The sequence below is a fragment of the Bombus impatiens genome, unplaced genomic scaffold (assembly GCF_000188095.3).
Source record: "Bombus impatiens unplaced genomic scaffold, BIMP_2.2 scf_0463, whole genome shotgun sequence".
NCBI lineage: Eukaryota > Metazoa > Arthropoda > Insecta > Hymenoptera > Apidae > Bombus > Bombus impatiens.
Genome location: NT_176882.1, coordinates 271,079 through 281,413, shown reverse-complemented (window position 1 = coordinate 281,413; position 10,335 = coordinate 271,079). Strand labels below are relative to the sequence as shown.

At 43.6% G+C, this 10,335-nt stretch overlaps 1 protein-coding gene across 7 annotated transcripts in view; it reads right to left on the bottom strand.

Annotated features, from left to right (window-relative positions):
- Nucleotides 1-10,143, bottom strand: part of LOC100747014 (probable phospholipid-transporting ATPase VB) — a 22,523-nt gene extending 12,380 nt beyond the window's left edge. For all 7 annotated transcript variants that reach the window (XR_002946936.2, XR_002946937.2, XR_002946938.2 and 4 more), the window contains exons 1-3: nt 9,876-10,143; nt 8,737-8,916; nt 7,974-8,234 (exon numbers count right to left, since the gene is read on the bottom strand). Coding sequence is in view for 3 of the 7 variants with exons in the window: in XM_012387249.3 (XP_012242672.1) it covers nt 7,974-8,234; nt 8,737-8,916; nt 9,876-10,000 (566 nt within the window). In the remaining 4 variants the exon portion in view is untranslated. The remainder of the gene's footprint in view (nt 1-7,973; nt 8,235-8,736; nt 8,917-9,875) is intronic.
- Nucleotides 10,144-10,335: the final 192 nt, after the last annotated feature.

Sequence of the window (10,335 nt, the reverse complement as noted above, 5' to 3'; positions counted from 1 at the left end):
CACGGCGGCAAAATTAACCCGTACCATATATTACTACTACCACTAAGCCGATCCAGCTTGAAAACGAAGGCCGAGCGGCGGGATATTTTGGCATATAACTCGAAAACTAAGGCCGTCGGTTATACGTGCAAGAAAAAATGATTGAAGTCGAGCTCTACAAGATATTTCAAAGCGACCGCAATCGGAGAGAATTCGGAGAGAAAGAGAAGCTTTTCGACAAGTTCGCCGGAATGGCGATATTTTCAAGTAGCGTCCGCGCAAAGTCACTAAATAACATCGTCAGATTTCTCTGTTGATGCTTTCTAACGATTGACACCCTTTTCGCGACAATCCACCGGTTTGCACGCAACGAAACGTAGACGAAACTTCACCGATATGATCGCGTCGGTCGGGTCTTACGACGGTGCTAATCGAATTTGAAACTGTTTATCGCGTTGTACATTGGCAAAAGGTTCGTACAGGCGATCGAACACTTTCGCGAGCTATTTTAAATAAAAGAAATTCTGTAACTGTGCGAATACTCTCGCGAGCCGCTTTTATGTTACGCGTTCCGGCGGAAAAAGCTACGAACGCAGAAACGTCGATGGGTTTCATTGTCACGGAGAATGTCGCGTCCTCTCGTTGCTCGCATCCAGGAAAGGAACGAGGAAAATAGCTTGAGGCATATGGCAACCGGTTTTATTGCTACGCCTTCCATCGCTGTTTTATTCTACTTCTCGGCGTCTTCGACGGATACGAGCCGTATGAACGACATCCTTGTGTCTACCATCCTGTTGGATCGTTTCGCAGCTGCTTAGAATAAAGGCTGCCTCCCACTTACCGCTTCAGCGATATTCGATTATCCACGCATTGGCATTGATACGTATCACTGACGTATAATACACAGCTTCGCGAAGCTGTTCGAATATATCCATTATACGTATTAGACGCGTTTCGGTCGAATCAAGGCATTTAAACGTAGGCGTTTTCGTACCTAAATTTTGCAAATTACAAGTTGCCTCGATCCTAGAAAAGTACCCATGAAACAGCGTCCAGAAATAGCCAGAGTAATATATTTGATCTAACGATGTGTTTTGTTTAACAATTAGAAATCGTATTCGCGATAGTAAAAATAAACACCATTAAAACTTCCATATTTACAAGTTAATCTTGGATACATATGTTTTTATACGTGTTTCATTTAGAAAGAATGGATTTTGCTTCATCTGACTCTCAAGGACACTGGTACAATTACGTCAAGGGTGACCTGATGTTCATATATCGGCTTCAAAATTGGAAAATCATTCTTTCGAATGCACGCGTTTTAAGGAACAGCGTTGCGCGCTACGTTGCACGACAATGTGGCAAGCAGCAGATATCGATCTTGCGATTTCATGCGAACCGTCCGATGACGTCATGCTTTTAAAAAATTACCGAAACGAATTTGACATTTGTACAGCAACTTTGCTAACTGTACTAGATTAAGTCGATTACGCCTGCACGATACACGTCCATTTTCCGCGTCACGTATACCTCGTGACAATCGTACCGATAAGACATACACAGTCGGTCATAGCTATTAGGATATCCGAGCCTTCCTTCGTAATAATTTATAAACCAGTAACCGTGCTAAATTGACCAGTCATAAGTTACACGTTATAGATATCTCTTTCATAGTTCTGCAATTTTATGTCCACTTAAACAAACATCCTTGCGTCGCACTAACAACTTCGATAGGAAAGCAAAAGAATTTTACAACGTTAGTTGAAACGTGCAAAGTAGCTTTGCTAATACGAATTTGCTGCTTTTATCATACACACGTATACGCTTTCGAACGTAAAATAAGTAAAACGCGCGTTTCCTAATAAATGTAACAAATTGGTGTCCTAAATAGATGGCCTGAAACGTACTCGAGCATCTACTTGTACTATGTACCATTTCTGTTTCCAGGTATAACCACGACTTCGTTATATCTTACATTATATACACGCTAGGTTCGAGTTCCGTAACTGTGTTACGAAGCTCCTTCGCCTCGTGCAATTATCGAAAGCGACTCGACACAGAAATCCGTAGGATAGTTCGAGCGGAACGCGGACTTGGAATCGCGTGACGTTATCTCGCGGGAGAACGCAGTAACGACGTTCGAGTGCTCGCGACCGACATAGCCTCGTACCAGTCAAAGCGCATTAATCGACAGCTGGAATTCGTGGCGAAGGTTCGTTCTTGACATTGCTGACTACCGCGTGGAGAGCTGGCTGGTTGGCTGGCCGGGCTGGTTGACTGTCGATCTCGTCAGCGAACGAAATTAAACGGCAGGCTAAAGAAGGTCAGCGAGCGCGTGCGTGTAACCGCTTATTAAGTAGGTAAAGGTCGTAAGAAACGCGTTGCTGCGGAAGAAACAGATTCTCGATCGACCCGCGCGTTCTCGTGCGTTCGCATCCTGCGTAATTATTTTTTTTTTTTACCTCGACCAACTACGTAAACCCGTCTGCGCGTGGACGTCAATTAAACGTGGGTTATCGCCGATCGAATCGATCGCCGACGAGGTTTCTAGACCGTTGCGAGGCTGTTAGATTCGTCGCGTTCTCTGCTCGCGAAACAAGCCAAATCGTCGAAACGCCGCTGCATCGATCCTCCAACCTCGAGCTCTATTTTTAACAACGAAATTAGTTTCAACGAATTTGGTTTAGAACGACGAAGGGACGATGTGTTTGGCCGTGCTCTTTTGCCAATTCTCGGTTATATTTCTGAAAAGGAATCGGCGACCTTTAGACCGGCAAACGAACGCGAATGACGAAACAAGCGCGAACGAGCCGCGGCAACGACACGACGAGTATCTCCGGTGTACGCGCACTTTGCTTCGTGTTAATTGACGATCGTAATACCAGCTAATTACGCGTATCGATCCGAATCGCGCACCACGATCGAAATAACGGAACGCGTACACCGATCGTTCGATTTTGCTACGAGCAGGACGACAAGCTCCCCCGGGGAACCGCGCGGGTACACGCGCTCTGCAATTTTCCCTCGACCTCCTTTTCTTCGCGCTCCTCGAAAACGCTTGTCAGCCCCGTTAGCTTCCTTTCAATGCCGGCGAATAGCGCATCTCTGTCTTTCGCCTACACTCTCGGTCCGAACGCCTTCGAACTTAGCATCTACGTACCTGAACGATCTTCCATTATATTTTTCACAGTTTAAAGCCTTCCTGTTCCAGCTGACGCAATCCTTTTACCGTTCTCGCTGCGAGAAAGGAAAACGAATTGTCCATGCACGTGAGTTTAATATGCCGGTGTATCGTGGGTGAAATCGAGGAAACAGGACACCTGTCGCGAATCGCTTCGCCATCTATCGAATACATAACCGTAAGCGCGGGTGATAACGAAACGATACGTTGTACCCAGCATCGACTATACGTTTTTACGAATGTTATCACATATCGCATATATACGCACAAGGTGTTCGTCACGATTGGGCCGAATCGTAATTTTAAATTTCGTCGCTAGACCAAACGTCTGTCAAGAATATTCTGATCGTTTCGAAACGCCATGTGCGAATGTTTACCATTTTAGTCACCGTTTTAAGTATCTTTGTAATTTAACATGCGAGCAATTCGCTCCGTAAGATGGGAAATTTATGCTAGCTAGTTTGTTCGACTACGTCTCGCAGGACGTTGAAAACCGTGAGAAAGTGAGTAAACGGGAACGACGAAGAAGAGGTATTGTTATTCGCACGCGAGAAAAATAAACAAGCTATCATTGATCCGATATATCGAACATCGTCGTATCCGATGAATCAGACGCGGCACAGGAAAGATTACTAATTTAGTAATTACACGATACAGGAAAATACCAGCGCGTTACGAGATTAAAGTGTAATATCCGGGGCAACGAGAAAGGAACGTTCGCCGATCCCGATCGAAGGTCGCGATCGACTGTTAATAAATCAGCGACGACTCGTTTGGCTAGACTGGACTAACGTCTCCTTGGAAAAAGGAAGTCGTACGTTTCGTCGAACAAATTGGAAGGAACCGAGTGGCACGACGAAGGGCAAGGTCGTTGTGTTGTATTATTTTGCAAGTCGTTTCGCTCTACGTGCTTGGCCATCGATCGCGCGAGCCTCGCGAAATTGAGTTACATTATAAATGGCATGCACTCTAGTCGTCGTTTACCGAATGATACTCGCTTCCTGCTGTCACTTTGTCGCGTCGCAGATGGTGCGCGAGCCTTTACGGACTTGGCGCTTTCTACTCGAATCTCTGTTCGATAGCTACGACCACGATCGCGTGGAACGGTAACTCGACAGTTGAAGCCTCGTTCACACTCATTACGTTATCGATACAAATAACGCGAGGTGAATTTACTAACGCGAAAATGTTATTTAGTCGATTGTAAAATATTCCTTGCGCGGTTTGGTCGCAGCGGCGATCCAACGTTTCTTACGAAATTTTGGTCGACGGCTAGAATGAAGTAAATTTCATGGATCAAAAACCCGTTAACGACGTATTTTGGATAATTTCATCATCGGAAGAAACCATACGATGTAATATACTTGAACATATTGTACACGCGCAAATACTATGTAATATGTTGCGAATATGAAATTTTAGGCTGTGACGTATTTCGATCTCTAGCGGCTCTCAGGGCAAAGTATATAAAATTAACACTTAACGCGTGAAAGATATACACGTGTCAGTACAAGTACAAGTACAGTACGTGTATACGTGCGTGTAGATCAAAGTATCGGTAACTTTCGCGTTTCTATTCTCTCGTTTATTAATTTGGCAATTGAAGGAAAGTTCCAGAAGCTGCCGGTGATGTAAGAGCTAATTCCATAACGAAGATTGAACTGTCACGTTGCAATTTATTCAACGACCAGTAACGGAGCAAGTTGAATGCGAACAACGATATCGGGGTCATCGTACATCAGAGGGATCTTGATCGAATCGAATCGGTCAATAAACGAGTCAATGCTTATCAGGGATTCGATCGTGTAGACCTAGATAGCGAATTCGCCTGGCGTTTACATTCGACGTTCAAATTATCGAAAGCTGTATCGAAGCTTTGCGATCAGTGTTTCCAGAGAATGAACTACGAGGCTTATTTTCCCGCTAAAACCAACTGGGTCGGAGTAAAGGGCACGTACGAAAGAACAAAACGAAACACTATACGTTCTTGCGTCTTTAAATTGCCCATTAGTGCATTAATTACGCGTTTAAAACAACTACTCGCGCATCCTCTACGTTCGTTTCTTACCAGGCGTACGTTTACAGTAAACGTCTAGTTGCAAATTTTTTCCAATGCAATCGCGATAGTCGCGTCTCGTCGTAGCGTCAACGAAATTTCAAGAAGTTTCGTATGACACGCATAATGTATTCTTACAAATTCGAATACCTCGCGTCGCCGTACGACATAAATAGGCACGAAGCTTACGAAGAAGTTTTTAATCGCCTTATGTCTGTTTAAGTGGTACATTGAATAAATAAATAACAAGGATTCGCTGAACTTTCCTGAATAATTACTTTCTTTCCCGTTACCTTCAACGATCAGCCGAACGAGTATAACAAGGAATGAAGATCGATAGAGAATAATTCCGTTTCGGGAGAGATTTAACACTGTTTATTGCAATTGGATGCCGCTTCGAGAACTTCTGTCTATATAACTACAGATACCTTGAAACTCTTTCTTGGCTTACAAGGCTGAGAACGGTATGCGAACAAGCTTTTCTATAACAATAAGACTGCACTTACGCAGTTGCTGTAACGATGACCGAACAACGAACGAAACGAAATATCTGGTACGTACAATAGTCGTGATCCCGTGGAAGCTAGCTCTTCGAGCCTTCGCGAGGAATTTCAAACGTTTTTCGGTCAAACAGTATCGTCGAAAGCGATAAAAGTTTCGTCAACGTAGCGGCATTGCAAGAAAGAATCGATCGTACCCGGTCCCAGTGCGAACACAGCGAAATTAAAGTTCCAAACACGAACAACTAGAATTCTGTTGCGCGACAGGGATGAAGAGAGAACATTTTCTTTTCTATGTTCGAACAAGCGCGTATATTCGATACGCATGCGTTCGATCGGCGATCAATGCCGATCCATTGCAATTCCACGGTCAAAGGAACGGTAAACGTTCGGAACGTCTACACCGAAAATAGGATCACGAAAAATTCCAAGGCTCCTCTTTAACACGTTCGCTGCTATTGACGCGTACGTTGCGTCGTCTTATCTGTTACTATTATTGTTATCATTGTTATCGTTATTATCATCAACAGATGGATCAAATTATACAAAAGAAGCAAGAAAGACATTGATATGCACTTACGATGCTCCGTAAATAGCGTGCGAAAACGCTCGCGAATCGGGAAAAGAAATCTATCGAAGAAGCTATCTACGACGAGAAGGCTTTTAAAGCAACAGTAATAGTTACATTTCAATAGCAGCGAATATATCGATCGATCCGCTATGAGAACGACGTGTCTTGCTCTCAATTCACGTTTTGTCACGAATTTTAATTTTACACCCGCCCAGCCTTGAACGTTTAATCCTGTTATCCGGACGAGGAGAATTGCAGCAAAGCAAAAATCACGAAACGCGAAATCAGAAGTCACGCTCCATCCGCGTTCCACACGATTTCGCAAAGTTTTTAATTTTCATTAAGTATAGTCGATTAGCGAATATCGTGTACACGCTCGTCACGTTCTAATCTAAATCTAACCCAGATCTATGCTCGGTCATTTTCGTAGGCGCTCAATAATTTGCGAGATATTAATAAATTACGAAGCGAGTTCCAGCGGGGCTGCTAAATTGCCTGCTGATGCAGCAGGTTAACGTTGCAAAGGGTCGAGAACGGCGCCGGCATTCTTCGTGCTCCGTTACGTCAAACCGTTCTTGGTTATTATTCTGTCTTTTAAGCTAAGTCCACACCGACAGACAATTGCCAGCAGACAACGAGTCGCAGCCAATCGGCGTCTGTTTTTCATGGAAAATCCGCAGACAACGGGGGACAGGATCCACGTCCAGAGACGGTTCTTGGATAAAAACTACGTCAGCACTGACGAACGATCGTCGGCAGACACGCAAAAGTCCGGGCAAAAGTATTTTGCCATCTTCATCGGAGTGGAAAGCAAGAAACAAGATCTGCGGGAAAATGGAATGTGCTTTTTACCCCGTTTGCGACGCAACGATCCCGCTGTGCGATGGCGAGATTTATGACACGGTGTTTGCCATTGAGGCGAGGCAAGGAGAAAGTAAAGAATTTGAAGATACACGCCGTTTGTCGAAATCGCTGCAAACTCATCCATCAACTCCTCCGTGACATTACGAAGAATTTTTTTGAAAATCGAACAAAGGTCAACTTCGTTTCTCTTAATGGAAATTCTATACATTTTTAAACATATCGATCAATGTCTCATGGTGTTCCTTGTGAAAAGCTAATAAGCTATATATTAGCGTCGGAAAACTATTAATACCGAAGACAAAATTTTTGAAAGGATATAAATAAGTACGTTATATTCCGGATTTCTATCGAATAACAACAACCAAACGTACGTGTAGTCTTTTATGATGTCTAAATATCTTAGAGAGATTTTTCAAGGAATCGAATAACTAGACAATATTAATTGTCGAGTGTTCTAGTTTAGAACAACCATTATAAACGAACAAGATCGGTGTTCGATCACCGTTGAAACAAATACTGTCGTGAATAATAGTTATCAGTGACCAAAAATCGTTCTCGTCGTTTGGTTACTTGCAACGAAAAATAATTTGATTTAAATGGTTTGAACCATTAAACAATTAAACCAAGATACTTATACGTACTATATTTTTTTCAAATTCGGTTATAATCGTTTGTCGATTTTTTGTAATTAAGACATCAGCAGGTACGTGGGAAATTGTAATATTTGATTTAGATTATGAGAGAAACGATCGATATCCCGAACAGAAATTTGTACGTATTCGTAAAAAATAACGATTTTTAACAAGATTGCCTACTTACCGAACGTAAACGCGACAGGTGGAATTATTTACACGTCGATCACTGATAAATCTCCGGTGATCCTCGAAATAATCTTTCAACGCCGTCACACCAAGCACGAACATTATGGGTATCACGGAAACTTCCTTGCCAAAGGCATTTATGGCTGGCACCCAATTAAGTAGAACGATAAATACAAAATATATGTTGGCCACACGGCGAAATTGCTCGAGAAAATTGCGAGGTAGGAAGCTCAGCATGGTATATTTTGTTGTACGTACTCTGCAAGCATACGGAATAAACCGGAATTCAGACGGTGTACCAGCTTTTATTCTCGTTCGAAACCGTACGATTCTGCCAATGTGGTCTGTGAAGCGACATTTCGTAGCTAAAATTAAAAACATCTCTGTATCCACGTCCTTTCGACGTAAATTCTATTCCTCCGATAAAGATCGACTATCCGTCGTAAATTACGTTTAAAGAACACACGCGTGCGATTGAATTTCTCCGAATCTATGTTTTCACATTCTACGACCAATAATTAAGACGATTTGATTTACAATGTAATAATTTTCTGAAAGAAGAAACGTGACATTTGGAAGTTTCAGGGAGTCATCGATGGAGATTTCGGACATTGCCTCTTTAAACGATAAAGTAGAAAAATCAGGTTTTGCTGGCGAAATGCAGCTTTCCAGACTATTGTACAGACTAACGTACGGAATAACGTTTACCAGATAAATGCGACGATCGATCGCTTATATTAATTGCAACTTGAGAAATTTACCTATTGTTTACTCTCTTGCCATTAGGATGCTCATTTGGTGGTGTTTTTGGCGGTACTAAGTGATTCGGTACTATGGTCCTTAAACGAGGTTCCTCTGGTAACGGACCGAAGCATCGAGCCCAGAGTCTTCTCCACCAGGGAGGTTCAGCGCTACGTCTTATCGTGTATATCGACTCCGATCTGAAAAAGAAATAATAGGAAACTCGTTAATAAACTTGAGAAAGATAACTAGTCTAATCATTTTCCAAGGATCTGAAACTCGATAGATTGCTATACTCGCGAGTAAAGATAAGTGATCGAATAAAAGCCTAGCTGGAATAATATTTGGAGTTTTGAACCTCGGATCAAGTTAAACGCTGCGATAAACGCCTACAACGAGTAATATTCCTTTTAGCGTGGAATTTGCATGATATTACCGGTATATCGAGATTCGTGTCTAAACGCGATAAAGAATTCAGTCTTGGGTCTTTAACAAAGGAGAAGCACGGTCACGGCGAAAACGGTAAGCATGCTAATCGGTTTTCCTCCGCGGGCAATAAAAAGCAAGTTATTTTTGAGAGTTCAGCGATACAAGTTCCGTCGACAACACCGAATCAGCAGTAGAATTACAATCGATTTGCATGCATCCGCACTACTACCAAACATCAAAATTCTGCGTTATTCTACGTACGAAAATAACACGAAAGCGTAGAGTACAATCTTTTTTAGAATGCCTGTGTCTGGCCAATTCTACCAACTAAACGCGTTCAAACTCCATTTACTCGAATATTATTCTACGTTTCTCGCTTATGTTCGCACACGGAATAACCTGGTGTTTATTCGTAAGCGATCGGTCATCGGCCAAGTTCGCGTGCACCGTGCAAATTTTCAAACTCTATTTCGTCGAAAACAAAGCGCCGTTGAAGAAGACGTTATTCTATAATTTCAATCCGTTTCTTCGCGTACAACGATCCTCCTTGTTGCCGGTCGTGACGCGCTGTATTTACAGAAACCTGTCCATTTTGCGTTCCACGTAATACAAAGTTCCTACAACGCGGAACGTATCTCTCGCGTTCTAGGTCCGTCTGCCTTCGGAGAAAAGAACAACATAGCCGCTGCAATAACAAACAGGAAAAAGCGAGGAAAGCAAAAGCAAATACCTGGATGCTTGGCGTGAGTGACCTCGAAATGAGGGCACTTTCCCAGCGGTTGGTGGCCTCGAATCCTCCCTGTGACCGGGCGGAAGTATAAAATCTGTCCTGGATCCAACACGGCTGTGTCCCATGTGTCCTGAGTGTCCCTGCACATCGATCACCTGACCCTGACTGAACGCTCTCTGATGGCCAGGTTTCTTCAAAGCCGAGGGCCTCGAACCACCGATCGCGGACAGAGGACCCAGGTAGGAGCCCGCGTGTGGCTGCAGTCCCGTGTTCGTCAGACATTCCGCCAACACTCCGCCGTGGCTGGCCGACCTGGCATGAGTCCTCGAGCACGGTCTTCGTCTGCCTCGTGCGGCGATCTCCTCGTCTACGTTCTCGTTCTCGGTCTTGCTCTTCGCAAACGCACTCGACGAAGGGGTGCTCGTGGGAACGGAGGTCGAGGCATCGGGAACAGTGGCGG